The 17,716-nt window shown below is 42.2% G+C and overlaps 2 protein-coding genes across 6 annotated transcripts in view; one reads left to right on the top strand and one right to left on the bottom strand.

The window, feature by feature from the left end:
- The window catches only part of Smyd4 (SET and MYND domain containing 4), a 46,096-nt gene extending 40,572 nt beyond the window's left edge, over nt 1–5,524 (bottom strand). For 4 of the 5 annotated variants that reach the window (XM_048365229.1, XM_048365231.1, XM_048365232.1 and 1 more), the window contains exons 1-2: nt 5,250–5,524; nt 3,174–3,319 (exon numbers count right to left, since the gene is read on the bottom strand). In XM_048365229.1, coding sequence (XP_048221186.1) covers nt 3,174–3,307 — 134 coding nt within the window. In that variant the 5' untranslated portion in view covers nt 3,308–3,319; nt 5,250–5,524. The remainder of the gene's footprint in view (nt 1–3,173; nt 3,320–5,249) is intronic. The other variant, XM_048365230.1, reaches the window with a different exon arrangement.
- Nucleotides 5,525–5,691: 167 nt separating this feature from the next.
- The window catches only part of Rpa1 (replication protein A1), a 60,066-nt gene continuing 48,041 nt past the window's right edge, over nt 5,692–17,716 (top strand). The window contains exons 1-3 of the mRNA XM_048365452.1: nt 5,692–5,819; nt 16,169–16,219; nt 17,629–17,707. Of these exons, the coding sequence (XP_048221409.1) occupies nt 5,787–5,819; nt 16,169–16,219; nt 17,629–17,707 (163 nt within the window). The 5' untranslated portion in view covers nt 5,692–5,786. The remainder of the gene's footprint in view (nt 5,820–16,168; nt 16,220–17,628; nt 17,708–17,716) is intronic.

Raw genomic sequence — 17,716 nt, 5'->3', positions numbered from 1 at the left:
AAGGATGGTACTCTACCACGTGAGCCACAGCGCCACTTCTGGCTTTTTCCATACATGTGGTGCTAAGGAATTGAACCCAGGGCTTCAAGTATATGAGGCAAGCACTTTACCACTAGGCCATATTCCCAGCCTCCATGGTGTACACTTTTAATCCCATCATTTAGATGGAAGAATGGATTGAACCGAAGGCCAATCTGGGCTAGGCTACAAGACAGTCTCAAAAAAGGAATAAATAAATAAGTTAATTTAGCACAATTTTGGTTTCTCACTTGGTTGAAAGTCTTCTTTTCCTCAGGCCTCAAAGTTCTGGTGTAGGAAGTTTTAAGCTTACATTTTCAGCTCACCACTCCAAAGCTATTCAAAATCTGGCATGTCTTGATATTTGTATCTGTTCTAGTCCATTCTACTACTAGGAGCTTGATTCTCTGAATTATAGGACTTCAGAATTTATTCTGCCTTTTTTTGATGGTCTCCTAAATATACTTCCTGAGAATGGAGGAAAACTGACTTTGTATTGTTTGGGGCTCTTCTAGTTTCCAAACCAACTCATCAGCCACAAATGACTGTGAGGAGATCTACTGACTTCTTCTATGTCTTCCAGGATAGTCCCTCTGCTGGAACCCAGCCTGATTCCTCAGTCTGCAGTTACCGTCCCCCCTTCTGGGGGGTGGTGGCTAATGATCACCTAGGAAACAGACCTTTCTCTTTGAAATTTCAGTCCATCTAATCCTTGCTATCTGATGGCTTCAAAAATAAGTTTATTACAGTATACATTTATTTTAGTTGCCTTGGGAATGTTGCCTGCTGTGATCTACCCAGAAGCAGAAGTCCTATTTGCCAAGTCTGAAAGCAAGCCAGCATTTATAGTATACAACAGATATGATAGGTGAGGGAGAAGGGAAAAACAGGTATGACTTCTAGGTTTCTGGGTAATGACCAGACAGATGTTGCTGCAATTCACTAAGGGGTTAGAGAAGCTGGTCTGACATAGGTTGAGAGAAGATTATAAGTTAAAAAAAATATATAGAATGGCTCTTAGGTTTCTAGTTTAGGAGTTGAGTGTAAGGCAGTGTAATTCACTGAGAAAGGGACCACTGGAGGGAAATCTAATTTTGAGAACAAAATTGCATATTTGATTTTTGGATATATTGAAACTTAATTATCTGTGAGATTTTTTAAGTAGTCAGCTGGATTTAGAGATTTTAGTCTCAGAAGAGAGGTAAGCACTGAAGGTAAAATTTAAGAGCACACACACACACACACGTTTTAAGAGCTACGTACCACTACTCATGGATGTAATCCTGCTACTCAGGAGGCTGAGATCTGAGGATCTGAAGATCAAGGTTCAAAGTCAGCCTGGGTAGGAAATCCATGAGACTCTTATCTCCAATTAAGCAGCAAAATGCCAAGAGTGGAGCTGTGGCTCAAGTGTTAGAATGCTAGCCTTGAGCACAAAAAATTCAGGGACAGTACCCGTACAAACAAACAGAAAAAAGAGGCAACTAATATGATGCATGTGAATGTGACTCAGTTGAGGATAGAGTACAAAAGGAACAGAGCCCAGGCTGGTGTCTTCAGGATTTTCCCAGGCAAATCTGTTTCTTTATCTTCCTATCAGTGCTCCTCCAAAGCTTCAAATGATTCTTGCTAGTTAACATCTTTCAGTTAGTAAACCTTATCAATTTATCTTGGGAAAATCCTGCCTATTACCCAGTTTCATCTGCAGTTCACTATTGTTTCTGAAAATTTTGTAAAGGAAATTCAAAGATTCTATAAAGCTTTAGACATTTCTTTTTTTACCAGTCCTGGGGCTTGGACTCAGAGCCTGAGCACTGTCCCTGAGCTTCTTTTGCTCAAGGTTAGCACTCTACCACTTGGGCCACAGCTCTACTTCTGGCTTTTTCTGTGAATGTGGTACAGGAGAATCGAACCCAGGGCTTCATGCATGCTAGGTGAGCACTCTACCACTAAGCCAGATTCCCAGCCCCTAGATATTTTTAATTAAAATTTTTAATTATTTTCTTTTCTGGCAGTCCTGAAGTTTGAACTCAGGGTCTCATACTTATTAGGCAAGTGCTCTAACACTTGGGTCCCACCTCCAGCGCCACCTTTAGATATTTTTGACACAATTTTTCAAACTTCAGGTTATAAATCAGTGAGTCATGAAATTAATTAAGTGGATTCTGATTAGCATTCTTAAAATGAGATAAGTAAAAGAGAAAATATCAAAGCATATCAAGTGCAATAGATAACCTTCCTTGCGTGGTGAACGCCAGCTTTATGGTTTTAAAATACTACATACAACCAACACACCTGTGCCTCTACCATAGGCCTCTTTCTTAAATCCCAAGCTCATTGGACATCGCCATATGGATGTCTACCTACACCAGAAACTGAAATATGTAGGCTTGATCTTCCTTCCTGACTCTAACCTGTAGCTCTCCAAAATGAAGATGAGATCATCCTTTCACCTTTTATTTTGTATGGTCCAAACCCCTTTTTATTCACATTCTTTAACGTTGCACATCCCATCTCAGGAACTGCTATTAAATCTGTCTCAGAATCCAAGTGCTTCTCTCCATCCTTTCCTAACACTCTGGTCTAACGTCTCACCTGTCTACTAGGTTGCAATGTAAAATGTATTCCTCACTAAGAAATGTTGAGTTTGAAAATTACTGGGGTTAGATCATATGACCTCTAAGAACTTTATGAATTTTAGTGCACAGCTAGAAAATCTCTGCTATATTCCTGAGAAACAGCAAGGCTCACAGTCTTGTGACTGCAGCAATGCACTGATTACTTAAATTTTTTGGTAGTAGTAGTGATTGGACCCACGACCTTGAACATATGCTTTATTTGAGTGCTGTTGTTAAATCATCCTGTTTCTGCCTCCTGAGTAGCTGGAATTACGGGTATGAGTTATGGTGCCTGGCTGACATTGAATTACTGAAAAATAACACAGAAACCCAAAAAGCAAACATCATCTAGACCTCTTTTGTAATCACTGGCTAGAAAAAAAAAACCTGTAAAGATAGCAAGAACTGCTACGTGCCTAAAATATAAGTATCTGAAGTTAACCTCTCCATCAAAAAGAGATGTTACTTCAGAGCAAATGACAAAAGAAGACCCTTTGCACATCAAAATTTCCCTGGTTAAAACTCCCATTCACTTACTGAAGAAGGGAAGAGGAGTGAAGAAAGATATCACCCAAAGTTTGTGCTGTAGAAATTGTAACCTGAACAGACTTTGGGAGTAAAGACCACTTCTTAAGTATGTAGGATTTCCATTCATCCACAGGCAGATCCATGCTCCTTTAGATCTATAAAGTAAGAAAATAGGAATTCAGATTTCCACAAATGCACAATTTTAGAAAATAAGACCTCATCCAAGCAAGCCTCAAGCAACAAAACTGATTCTTGTGGTATTTTCTATAGTTCTATGCTGAAGAAAGGTCTAGATTGTCATACCAAAGCATTCAGTGAACATCATGTTGTTCTGAGGTACGTACTGAAAACCTTTGTTCCAGAAATCAAGTTAGGTTTGTGCTAATACAAACAGGATCCAGATTACAGGGGTTGGTGGTATAGCTCAGTTGGTAGAGTGCTAGTCAATGAGGGACGGTTTACTGAGTTCCATTCCAGTCCTTCTAGACCTCCATCTTCCCTACTTGCTCAAGTTTTTAGCATGTGTGTGTGACAGTTATGGGGCTTGAACTCAGGGTCTACATGTTGTTCCTGAGGTTTTTTTTGCTGAAGGCTAGTACTACATAATTGGAGATAAGGAGTCTTACAGGGGCTGGGAATGTGGCCTAGTGGCAAGAGTGCTTGCCTTCTATACATGAAGCCCTGGGTTGGATTCCTCAACACCACATATATAGAAAATGGCCAGAAGTGGCGCTGTGGCTCAAGTGGCAGAGTGTTAGCCTTGAGCAAAAAGACGCCAGGGACAGTGCTCAGGCCTTGAGTTCAAGGCCCAGGACTGGCAAAAAAAAAAAAAAAAAAAGTCTTACAGACTTTCCTGACCAGACTGGCTTTGAATCTCCATCCTGACATTTCAGCCTCCTGAGTACCCAGGATTACAGATGTGAGCCACCAGTGCCTGGCTCATTTATAATTATTATTTTTTTTAACTTAGGGGTTTTTCATTTGCTAGGCAAGCACTTTAGCACTTGAACTAGACCTCTAGCCCCCACCCCAGCAACTATTAAATTAAATATTTCCATCTTAGCTTAGTTTCTGCTTCAATCTTCAAGTTACTGTTTCAGTTCAAGACTTTCCCAGCTCTTGTCTGGCTGGCATTCTTTCTAGAATATCCTACTAGTGTCCAGGGCCTCAGTCCTCCATCTTAACTTCATCAAAGCTCTACTTAGCAAATAGAGCATCCCAGGACAAACGCCTAACTACCGGCCCCTTGCTCACTTTCTATTTTTTCCTTTCTTGAAGGTCTTGGAAGTCAGCTTGCCGATTTTGAAAGTCCCGGGCCTGTTTCCCTTATCTGTTTACAAAGAAAATCTGTTAAATTTTGATTTACCCAATGCTGTGCTGTTCCCCTAGTGGGATGTACAAATTCCTGCCCCAGTTGTAACAGCCTCCTTCTCAGGACAAGATCCCTCACCCCCACCCCATCTCAATTTCCGCAGCCCAAGTAACACTTCCTTGGAACTGACTGCCCACAAATTCCCATGACCCCCTAAAATTTTGTCTAAATTCTGCCCACACCTGTACACTGCTGCTGCCTCCATTTCCGCTTGGAGCAGCTCAGGTCTGTCCCCCAATAAAGCCCCTATCAGTCGCTCGCCTCTCATTTTTCACACTTTCTTGGTATCCTATCACACCGAGTTCCTCAACGTTATCTCCAACCTGCCCAGCAACTTCATCTCGTGTGTGTGTGTGTTGCCGGGTTTGTGTCCCGGACTCCCTATGCTCAAGGCTAGCGCTTTACCATTTGAGCCACAGCGCACTTCCGGCTTTTTCTGTGACTAGTGGAGGGAGGTTAGAGTCTCACGGACTTTCCTGCCAGGGCTGGCTTTGAACCGCGAACCTCAAATCTCAGCCTCCTGAACAGGGATGAGCCACTGGCACCCGGGTTCTTCGGTGTTTTTGTCTAGACCACGCACTTTTAGGAACATTCCTACCTTTACTTGGAGACTGCCTAGCAATTGCCACACATATTTGACTCAATTCAAATTGTATCTCCTCTGGGAAGCCTTCCTTGATTATGTCTGTGATTCCACCATATGCGGGGTTTACCTAGAGTTTGGGATCCTCACCGCGGAAACGCCGGGGACAGACTGGCTTTTCTCTGAGCGTCGGGGCCCGGTCAGATTTACCTTCAGAAGACCCAACGGTGCCAAGCCTGGGGCCTGGCACAAGCAAACCCAAGGCCTGCAGTGGGTTGCTGAAGGAATCAGGTCACTGCCCTGGTTATATTTAAGAGCAGAGTTACCAGGAAACAGCGATGACGGTCCTCTGGGTTGACTTCCTGTCCATCTGCCAAAGGCCTCAGCCGGAATCACAGAAGCGCAGCCAGCGCCGCTCCCAAGTCCCGCCTCTAGGCCCGGCCGTCCCGCCACTCCTGCCTAAGGCGAGTCACGTGGGAATCCTGCCGCCCCTCGGCCAATGACCCGGCCGCTCAGCGCTTATGCCCGCCCCTGTGCCGCACGCACGTCGGGGGGCGGGAGTGGCGCGCACAGCTCTTCGGGCCAATAGCTGAGCAGCCCGCGGGACCCCGGTAGTGAAGCTGGGGCGGTGCCAGAGCTCGAGCGCGGGAGTTAGCGTGTCGCAGCCATGGTCAGCCACCTGAGTGAAGGGGCCATTGCGGTGAGAAAACGCCTCGGAGCTGGGAGGGAAGGCCCTGGGTGGCACGGGCCTGCAGCCGTGCAGAGTGAGGAAGGAGGAGGGACCCTTGGCCAGTGGGGAGAGATCGTGGGGTGGGAGGGCGGGGGTAGGGAGCGTGGGATGCTTGGATGGAGCCAGTGGGGTCTCTCCGTTCTCTTCCGTCCTCTAAAAACATGCTCACCTTTCTTCCTCCTTAAGAACAGAAAGCAAAAGTAAAAGCCTCCCATCACCTCTCAGCCAGTCTCACCCCGTCCCTTTCTGCCTCCCACAGCCAAACTTTATTCTCGAGTTGCCGTCTTCTGCTGCTTCATTTCCTTACCCCCCTTTAGTTCTGTAGTCCTTTCCCAGAAAACATCCCTTTGGTTGCGCATAGAACTTTGGCTGAAGTTAGGTTTCCAAGCCGTTAAATCCAACAGACATTTTTCAGTTTTCAGCGATCCCAAATTCTCAGCAGTATCTGGGCCTGTGGATCATTGCTTCCTTCTGCCTAAAACTGTCTTTAGGGGTTCTGTGGCTCAGCTTGACTGGTCTCTCCTCGTTTTATTTGCTAACTCCTCTGTACATTTTGGTGACTGAGTGCTCCCTGTAAGGCCCTCTTTCCCAAGGCAATTCATTACTTTGTAGATGTCAATTGCTTACTAATTTCTTTGTGCTGAGCTACCTTTGCTCTAGAAGACAAGCTACTATAAATCTATTGGCCCATTTGGTTCACAAGGATTCAGCATATCCCAAAACAAAGCTATCCCCCTAAGTCTAGCCCTCCCGATGTTCCTTACTGAATGATAATATTGTCAGTTAAGTTATGCAGGCCAGAAACTGAGCCCAACATTCTTCCTGCATTTATCTATCATTCTGAATGTGGAGTCCATCATCCAATGAAGAATGTTTTATATCCTCGTAGATCTTTTTGTTTTGTTTGTTTTTTTGGCCAGTCCTGGGGCTTGGACTCAAGGCCTGAGCACTGTCCCTGGCTGCTTTTTGCTCAAGGCTCTATCACTTAAGCCATAGCGTCACTTCCGGCTTTTTCTATATTTGTGGTGCAGAGGAATCAACCCAACCAAACCAGGGCTTCATGTATACAAGCCAAGCACTTTACCACTAGGCCATAGATCTTTTAAGTCCTGTACTTCTCTCTCGCCTTTCTGGCACCATCATTCCTGTCTGGACTATTCACTTCCACTCAGCCATTACCTTCATAGGTATTCCCAATTCAATTCTCCTTCCGGCTTTTTAAAAATTTACATTTCTAATACATTGCATACTCTTTCCATGAGGACTTTGATCATACTTTTTTTTTTTAACCTTTTTTCTTTCACATTTCCTGCTTCTTCCCTGTATTATACACTTCTCCCTCACTGGCTAACATAATTTTCAAACTCAGCTCAGCTGTTTCTGCCCAGGAGAAGTCTTTGACTTTCCTTTGTAGCCTCCCTTTATTTTGAGGCCCTAGTTCTGGTTCACTTATTGTGTGTATAACTTTGGGTAGATACTAAACTCTGTTTTCCTCTTCTGTAAACTGAAGGTAATAATTCTTAGTACCTATTACCTAAGGTTAGTGAGTGGGTTGTGTTACTGGATTTGAAGTGCTTAGGCCACAGTTGGTATGTTTGAAAATGCTCAGTGTAAGCTTCCTTTTGTTAATCTTTACAGGTGGTAAGCATTTATTTGTTGTTTATGTTCTTTCTGTTCCTGTGTGCTTACCCATTGTGAACCCCCCCCCATCATATCCTGAGGCTTTTTTTTGTTTTGTTTTGGCCAGTGCTGGGGCTTGCACTAGGCCTTGCAGTCTCCTTTCGCTTTTTTTTTAGTCATGGGGCTTGAACTCTGGGCCTACGCGCTGTCTCTGAGCTCTTCAGCTCAAGGCTAGCACTTTGCCACTTGAGCCATAGCACCATTTCTGGTTTTCTGGTGGTTAATTGGAGATAAGTCTCAAAGACTTACTTTTCCTGCCCAGGCTACCAGATCTGACCCTCAGATCTCAGCCTCCTGAGTAGCTAGGATTATAGGAGTAAGCCACTGGTGCCTAGCCCCCCCCCCCTTTTTTTTTTTTTAAATATCAAGGCTAGCGTTCTACCACTTGAGCCACAGCTCCACTTCTAACTTTTTTGTGGCTAAGTGGAGATAAGAGTTTCAGAGACTTTCCTACCTGGGCTGAGTTTGAACCATGATCCTCAGATCTCAGCCTCCTGAGTAGCTATGATTATAGGAGTGAGACATAGAGCACCCGGCCTGGGTTGTTGCTGCTTGCTTGCCCACTCAGCATGGTATCCCCAGTACCTTGGAGCAGTTCTGGTAAGCTTTTGTTGCCCAATAAATGTTTGCTAGTTGCACAAATGAATGAACAGGGGAGAGAAGAAAGGACAGAGATGGGTGGGGACTGAAGGCAGCTGGGGGAAACAAGGAGAGGAGCAATCAAAGTCAAGAAGATAACTGAATAAATTAGGAATCTATGGATGCTGGAGCCTGTTGTTTTGTTTTGTTTTAAACTCAGCCTTTGCACTGTCCCTGAGCACTTTTGCTCAATGCTAGTGCTCGACCACTCTGACCCACAGTGCCACTTCTAGTTTTTGAGTGGTTAATTAGAGATGAGTCTCACAGGGACTTTTCTGCCTAGGCTGGCTTTGAACCTCAATCCTCAGATCTCAGCCTCCTGAGAAGCTGGGATTACAGGTTTGAGTCATCAACCCTAGGCTAGGATCCTGGTTATGTAGTTCTTGTTTGCTTTATAGCTGCTGCCTTGTACCTTTAGGACAAATTAGGGGTAGTTTTTCACTTTTATAAGAAATATTCAGGACTAGGAATGTGGCTTAGCGGTAGAGTTCTTGCCTAGCATGCATGAAGCCCTGGGTTCGGTTCTCAGCCCCACATAAACAGAAAAGGCCAGAAGTGGCACTGTGGCTCAGGTGGTAGAGTGCTAGCCTTGAGCAAAAAGAAGCCAGGGACAGTGCTCAGGCCCTGAGTTCAAGCCCCAGGATTGGTAAAAAGAAAATCATAAATAATTTGGTAATTTCCTTAGGGCTTTGAGCAAGCTCAGCTGGCACTCTACCACTCGAGCCAAACTTCCAGCCCAGCATTTTGCTGGTTAATTGGAGATAGAGTCTTGGGGACTTTTAGGCATTGACTGACTGGCTTTGAACTTCTATCCTCCATATCTCCACTTCCTGAATGGATGTGATTACAGATAGGAGCCATTAGTACTTGGCTATTAAATTTTTTAGAAACCCATTTCCGACGTTAGGTGAAATATTACTGGGGTTTTTGTTCATAAGTGAACTCTTTATACATGTCTTTGGTGATGGAGTAAGAGTGGGGAAACTTGGTTGACTGATTATCAACTAAAGCAAGTGTCACTTTAGCTAAAAAGACCACGGCCCCCAAAGGGAAGCAAATAACACACAAATGGTGGGGGTGTTTTGGGCAAAGGTTGTCATCATTAAATGAGGTTATGCCTGGAACTATTATGATTAGTAAAATAAATAATTATTTTCTGTGTTGGGGGTGGAGCACAAGGCCTCACATTTATATACCAGGTAAGTGTTCTACTACTGAGCTGCATATTCCTAGACTAGCATTTATATCTAAGTACTTAAGTTATGGAAAGAAAGGGGAAGAGAGAGAGTGTGTGTGTACATACACACACATGCATACATATGTATATGTGTATATGCATATGTAGATATATGCCATTTTCCATGCAATACATACTTCAGGTACTTAAGGAATCTTAAGAAGTTTATTTTTGCCAATATCCTCATTTTACAATGGAAGATGTTACAGGAGAAAAGATAAATAATTTGTGTATGGGAGGATTTAAACACATATGCCCTGTTGCATTGTTACTTTATGTTGTTGTTTGTTTGTTTGTTTGTTTTTGTCAGTCCTGAGGCTTGAACTCTGGGCCAGGGTGCTGCCCCTGAGCTATTTTGCTCAAGGCTAGCGCTCTACCACTTGAGCCACAGTGCCACTTCCACTTTGTTTTTATTACCAATGCTAATTCGGAAAAATGTAGTAAAAAAGGCACTCTTGTATCTAAGTGTACATGTCATGTTATATATCCCCCAAAAGGAATCAGTCAGTATTTATGATGACACATTACATTTAAAAGAACAATAATGTAAAGCATGCATATGGTTTTTTAATCAAGTTGAACAGAAAGCTGTTTCATGAAGTTGTTACCCCAATCTTGCCCTGTTCTGTTCCCCAGACATAAATGAAAAATTATTGTCAAGTGTTGTGATACACATCTATAATCTCAGCACTTGGGAGGCTGAGGCAGGAAGACTGAGTTCCAGGCCAGCTGGGTTACAGGCTAGTGAGAGAGGTAGGGAAGGAGAGAGTGAGGTAAAGGAGAAAAGAACAAGAATCTATGGTGGGTTTTGTTTTGGTTTTAGTGGTATCTTCACTGTGTTATTCAGTGGCTTTGAACTCTGAGTCTTTTTTTTTTTTTTTTTTGCCAGTACTGGGGCTTCAATTCAGGTACTGAGTATTCAAACCCGGAGCTTTATGCATGCTAGGCAAGCACTCTACCACTAAGCCACATTCCCAGCTTTGAACTCTGAATCTAAAGTGATCCTTGTACCTTACCCTTCAGGGTTGCTGGTACTACAGGTGGACACCACCATGCCTTGCCCTAACTTCTTTCAGCAAATGAAATTTTCATTCTCTAGTTTGTTCTGTTTTGTTGTTGTTCTGGGCTCTTCTAGGGGTTGACCTTCATGCTTGCTAGTTAAGGCTTTGGTTGTTTATTCAAATAGATTTTTGAAGTTTTGCCAGGGCTGTCTTGGACCATGATTCATCCTCCTACTTATGTTTCATCAAGTAGCTGGGGTGATAGGTATGAGCTCCCATAACCAGCTGTTGGTTAAGGTTGCAATGGGAATCTCATGAACTCTCTCTCCTTCCCATTGCTGGTTCTCCTTCCTTGAATTGCTATCTTCCTGATCTCCACCTCCTCAGTAGCTGAGATTACAGACATGAATTATCTTACCTAGCTTAATCTCTAGTTCGTGTGTGTGTGTGTGTGTGTGTGTGTGTGTGTGTGTGTGAGTGTGTACCAGTACTGGACCTTGAACTCAGGGCCTGGCAGGGTCCATGAGTTTTTGTCTTCAAGGCTAGTGCTCTACTTGAGCCATAGCTCACTCCACTTACAGGTTTTTGTTGTTATTGTTTGTTTTGATAGTTAATTGGAGATAAGAGTCTCATGGACTTTTCCTGTTTAGGCTGACTTCAAACTTCAGTCCTCAGATCTCAGCCTCTTGAGTAGCCAGGAGTATAGGTGTCAGCTACCAGCATCCAGCTTCCAGTTCTTTATTGTTAGTATATAGAAATACAGGCTATATCATGATATTGTCTCAAAACGAAACCACGAAAAATTGATTTATGTTCTCATGAGTTGTAAGAATTCTTGATCCTGAATGTTACTTGTTAAATATTATATATTTTTTCCTGGTCTGTTTAGTTTTCTCTTTTAATGTTGTTGGGTTTTTTTCTTTCTTTCGGTGGCACTGAGGTTTGAACTCAGAGCCTTGTGTTTGCTGGGCAGTTACCACTGCACCACATCTCCAGCCCTGTTTTGCATTGTTTATTTTTTCTTTTCTTTCCTTTTTTTTTTTTTTTTTGCCAGTCCTGGGCCTTGAACTCAAAGCCTGGGTACTGTACCAAGCTTCATTTGCTCAAGGCTAGCACTCTACCACTTGAACCACCACACCACTTTTGGCTTTTTCTGTTTATGTGGTACTGAGGAGTTGAACCCAGGGCTTTATGCATGCTAGGCAAGCCCTCTACCACTAAGCTACATTTCCTAGCCCTTTTCTTAATTTTTAATTGTTGTTATAAAGGTGATATACAAAATGTTACAGTAACATAAGTCAGGTAATGAGTACATTTCTTTTGGGCAGTGTTACACTGGCTATTTTTGAGATAGGGTCTTGCTTCCTTCCTAAGTTCTTGTCTAGATCTTGATCCACCTATTTTAGGCTTTCCATTCTTGTGTGATGACAGAGTGATCACCATCAAATTCAGCTTTCTTCTATTGATAGAGTTTCTCAGACTTTTCTGTATAGACTGGCCTAGAAATATTATCCTTCCACCTCAGTCTTCCACATAACTTGAGATGACAGTTGTGTGCCACTTGTGCCCAGATATAGGCTGGCCTCAAACTGCAATCCTACCATTCTCAACCTCCTAAGTAGCTAGGATTAAAGACATGAGACACCTACATCTACTGTTTATTTTATATATATATATATGTACATATATATACACATACATACACATACTTTTTTCCCCTGTTGTTGGGTTGGTTTTTTGTTTTTTGTTTTTTGTTTTGCCAGTCCTAGGCCTTGGACTCAGGACCTGAGCACTGTCCTGGCTTCTTTTTTTTTTTTTTTTTTTTGTTCGAGGCTAGCACTCTGCCACTTGAGCCACAGCATCCCTTTTGGCCATTTTCTATATGTTGTGCTAGGGAATCAAACCCAGGACTTCATGTATAAGAGGCAAGCACTCTTGCCACTAGGCTATATCACCAGCCCCTCCCCTGTTGTTGTTGTTGTGCTTGTTCTGGGGCTTGAACTTAGGGCCTTGGCTCTGTTCCTGAGCTTTTGTGCTCAAGGCTAGCATTCTACCACTTGATCTACAGCTCCGCTTTCAGCCTGGGCTGGCTTTGAACCGCCATCCTCACATCTCAGGCTCCTGAGTAGCTAGGATTATAGGGCCGAGCCACTGGTGCCCAGCTCAAATCTACTTTTTAATGTATGATGTATAGGTCATTTTTGTTACGGGGTTAGAAATGTTATGGGATTCATGGGAGGAGATTCCCCATCCCTCCAAGAGTCCACCACTCAGAGACAGTCTCAAGCAAAAAGATGGATTTATTGGGGAAACAAAAAGTGAACTGACTGGCCAGGGACGCAGCACAGACTTGGGAGCTGAACTGCAACAGTGAAAAGCGGGGTGACCAGACAGGGACACAGGGCAGACTCGGGAGCTGCCACCATGACCCCGAGCAGTTTTCAAATTGGAGTTTATAAAGGTAAAAGCATAGCACAGATGTAGGGGCTTGACGCAGGGAGTAGAGCACACAATAAGTTTACAGATGTAGGAGGTTGAGGAGGTACTCGAGCAGGCAACAAAGCAAGCATGGCACAGATGTAGGAAGTTGACCCAGGGGGTAGAGCAAGAAACAAACAAGTTAAGCCATTTACAGAAGCAGAATTTTGGGGTCAGGTTGACCTAATCTACTGCCCCCAACATTTCCTACTATGTTTTCCTAATCAAGATGGAATCAGCTCTACTCTCTCTACAACAATTTTCCCCCATATACATATTCAGTTGTTGTAGCACTGTTTGTTGAAAAGACTATCTTGTTCCACTGTGTTTCTTTGTTACCTTTGACAAAATCAGTTGACTGTATATGTGTGAATCTGTTACTGGGGTTTCTACTCTGTAGTTGATCTATATGTTAATGCTTAATAAAACTACATCTGTGTGAAACTGGTACATCTATAGTAAGTCTTGTAATTTAGCAATGTAAATTCCCTAGCTTCCTTCCTTTCTCTGGGTCATATTATATATATATATATATATATATATATATATGTATGTATGTATTTGTAACTTATTTATTAAACACAAATTTTTTGACAAGGTGTTGTGCAAAAAGGGTACAGTTACATAGTAGGGCAGTGTGTACATTTCTTGTGATAGCTTACACCCTGTTTTTCTTTCCCTTCCCTAGGTCAGGTAGACATATACAATACACAATGTACCAAGAACATATACAGTAGCCACGTGGCCTACGCCCAAGAAAATTCACCTAGGGCTTTAAATGTAATGTCGACATTAGACAATATGTCGACAGTAGTCTTATATGAACGTACATACATAGCTTTTGAGCTATTTTATTTTATTTTTGAGCTATTATATTGATCCTAGTTTCTCCACATTTCAGAGGCAGCTTGTCCATGTCTAATAAAGCCCAATGGAATTTTTGATTAGGACTACATTTATGGATCAGTCATTTGGCATCTTACAAACATTATCTTTCAAATCATAAATATGGTATAGCACTTCATTTAGATTTTCTTTAATTTTTTTTCAGAAGTATAGAGTAGGTGTGTGTGTGTGTGTGTGTGTGTGTGTGTGTGTGTGTGTGTGTGTGTCCTGAGGCTTGAACTCAGGGCCTGGATGCTGTCCCTGAACTCTTCAGCTCAAGGCTAGCACTCTACCACTTGAGCCACAGTGCCACTTCCAACTATTTCATTCTCTATTACTTTATTGCTAGTATTAAGAAATACAGACCAACTAAATGGGAAAAAATATAAGTAGCTGGGTGCTGGTAGCTTATGCCTGTAACCCTAGCTACTCCGGAAGCTGGGATCTGAAGATCGCAGTTCCAAGCTAGCCTGGGCAGAAAGGTCTATGGGAGTCTTACGTCTACTTAACCAGCAAAAAGCTGAAAGCGGAGATGTGGCTCAAGTGATATAGTGCTACCTTGAGTGAAAAAGCCAAAGAAGAGCATGAGGCCCTGTGTTCAAACCCCAGTAGCTGGAAGGAAGGAAGAAAGGAAGAAAGGAAGAAAGGAAGGAAGACACTTGTAATGAACAAGTGTTGAATTTTGTCCACTGTGTTTTCTCTGTCTGCTGAGATCATTGTGGTTTTTCTTTTTTATTCCATTAATGTGACAAATTACATTGATTTGGGGATTCGAGTAAAACTGACCTCCTTAGGATAAATACCACTTGGTAATGACATTACCCATTTTATATAGTGCTAAGCTTGATTGATTTGTATTTCATTGAGGATTTTTATACCATTGTTCATGAGTGATACAAATCTAGTTTTTCTGTATTAGAAATTTTTTTAGCTGGGTACTAGTGGCCTTACATCTGTAATCCTAGCTACTCAGGCACATGAGATCTGAGGAGCCTGATTTAAAACAAGCCTAGGCAAAACAGTTCCTGAGAATCTCATCTCCAGTTAACCAGCAAAAAAGCTGGAAATGAAGCTAATTGGAGATAAGAGTCTCACAGACTTTCCTGTCTGGGCTGGCTTCAAACTGAGACACTCAGATTTTAGCCTTCTGAGTGGCTAGGCATTGAGCCATCAGTGGCTGGCTTTTTTTTTTTTTTTTTCCCCCTCCAGGCTAGCACCTTGTCACTGGAGCCATAAGGCCACTTCTGGCCTTTTCTATGTATGTGATGCTGAGGAATTGAACCCAGGGCTTCATGTATACAAGGCAAGCACTCTACCACTAGGCCATATTCCCAGGCCCCCCTAGCTATCTTTTAATCTTTTAAGTTTACATGTAAGATTTATGTGGTGCCTCTCTTCATTCTAGATACTGAAAATATATTTTCTTTAGTACATAAGCTAAAGGACTATCAACTTTATCTTTTTTTTTTTTTTTTTTTTTTTTTGCCAGTGCTGGGGCTTGGAATCAGGGCCTGAGCACTGTCCCTGGCTTTTTCTTGCTCAAGGCTAGCACTCTGCTACTTGAGCCACAATGCCACTTCTGGCCTTTTTTTTTTTTTTTTCTGTATAAACTTTATCTTTTTCAACAACCAGGTTTTGATACTTTTTTCCCTACTTATCTATTTTCTGTTTAATTGATTTAGACTCATTATTTCCTTCCTTCTATGTACTTGGGTTTAATTTATTCCTTTTCTAGCTCCCTATGGTAGAAGTTTTAGATCATTGACATTGAATCTATTTCTCTGTTGTAAGCATTTAAAGCTGTAAATTTCTCCTTATGCATTATTCTTGATACATCCTACAAACTTTTATGCCTAGGCCAGTCTGAAACTCACATCCCCAGACCTTTCCCTCCTAGGTAGCTAGGATTATAGGCTTAAGCCACTGCTTCTGGTTATAAAAGTTGTGAGTGCTCACAAGAGAAGACTTATCGTTAAGAGCAAATACTTTTTGTTATCTTTGAAAATGTATTTCTTATGATTCGGCTAGTAATAATTTAGACTTTTAAAATGATTGGTACTGGGCTGGGAATGTGGCTTAGTGGTAGAGTGCTTGCCTTGCATGCACGAAACCCTGGGTTCGATTCCTCAACACTACATAAACATAAAAAGCCAGAAGTGGCACTGTGACTCAAAAGGTTGAGTGCTAGTCTTGAGCAAAATGAAGCCAGAGACAGTGCTCAGGCCCTGAGTCCCAAGCCTCAGGACTAGCAAAAACAACAAAAAAAGAAAAATTGGCACTGAATAGGCCCTTCAAACAATATTATCTGTAGTTTATTCCAAGTGTCATATTGTACAAATATGTCAGTTTTTAATTGTGATTTGAGTTTATATCTCATAAGAATGCCTTTTCTTTATCAGGCCATAATGCAACAGGGAAACACTTCTATCAAACCCATCCTCCAAGTCATTGTAAGTACCTATGTGTATTGCTCAAACATTTTATAGATTCATATACAACTACAAATTGTATTTGATGAAAAACATACAATTTTCCTTCAAGAAATTCTCTCTATTGTTAACAAATAGATCAACCTACATTGTGACCCTGAAAGAGAGGAGAATGAGGCTTAAAACACAAAATGCTAGCCAAAGTTAGTTAAAATTTGATGCTAGCTAAAGTGAGTTTGTATGGTTAGATTTAAAGCTTTCCCTTGCTTTGGTGAATACAGTGTTACCCATCCTTACACCTGCTTTGCCTTTACAAAGAGAGAGGGGGAAAAATGAGGCTGTTGATATGTCTTCAGCTAACCCTTCAGTCTCAAATGTGGTGGGAATTTTAAACACTAATAAAAGCAAAATCCAGGATCATACCCTGGGATTGAGAGAAAGTAAGTGATAGTCCCTGACAACTCCCTGACTGCCGGTCATTGTCAGGCTTCTGTGTTTAATTTTCTTCAGAAAGAAAGCTGCCTTTGTTCACCTTCAAGCTAGGATAACCTCAGATTGGCTCCTAGACCACTGTTTGCACAGAGCCTGTCCCTGCTTCCGTCTCTATCCAACTGTAAACCCTTTCAGGACAAGAAATTTTTTTCCTTAGTTACTTTCGTTTTATATATTTAGCATGTTTTCTATATAGTAGCTTGTATAGATTTGGTGCCTAGTTTTTTACATGCATATATTTAATTTTTTTCCTGTGTGTGTGTGTGTGTGTGTGTATGTATGTATGTATGTGTTGATAAGTGGCACTTTAACTGGTCTCATGCTTTTGCTCTTTTTTTTTTTTTTTCTTTTTGCGCCAGTCCTGGGCCTTGGACTCAGGGCCTGAGCACTGTCCCTGGCTTCTTCCCGCTCAAGGCTAGCACTCTGCCACTTGAGCCACAGCGCCGCTTCTGGCCGTTTTCCATATATGTGGTGCTGGGGAATCGAACCTAGGGCCTCGTGTATCCGAGGCAGGCACTCTTGCCACTAGGCCATATCCCCAGCCCCGCTTTTGCTCTTTTTTACTCATGGCTAGCACTCTACCATTTGAACCATGCCTCCAGTTCTTGTTTTAGGTTTTGTTTTTTTTTTTTGCTAATTAAAGATGAGAGTCTCATGGACTTGCCTGCCCAGGCTGGCTTTCAACCATGATCCTCCCAAGAGCCACCGGTGTCTGAGTATATTGTTTTTAATTATGTTAGTGGAGAGAAGTTGGTGGGGTAATCATCCAGTTCAATTGCCTTTTATTTGCATGTAGGTATCAAGAGAATGGGCAGAAACTCAAGACAGAATTCTATTTGTCTTGAACAAATGACAACCCACTCTGCTACCACTTAGGTTTATTTTTCTCTAGGGACCAGGCAGAAAACCTGGCTAATGAATCAAATTTTTTATCCTAGAACATCCGCGCTATTACTACAGGGAATAGTCCACCCCGATACCGACTACTTATGAGTGATGGATTGAATACCCTGTCCTGTGAGTATG

This window comes from Perognathus longimembris, chromosome 17, assembly GCF_023159225.1.
Source record: "Perognathus longimembris pacificus isolate PPM17 chromosome 17, ASM2315922v1, whole genome shotgun sequence".
Lineage (NCBI taxonomy): Eukaryota > Metazoa > Chordata > Mammalia > Rodentia > Heteromyidae > Perognathus > Perognathus longimembris.
The sequence above is the reverse complement of the archived record's forward strand: the minus strand, read 5'-3'. Positions and strand labels throughout refer to the sequence as shown.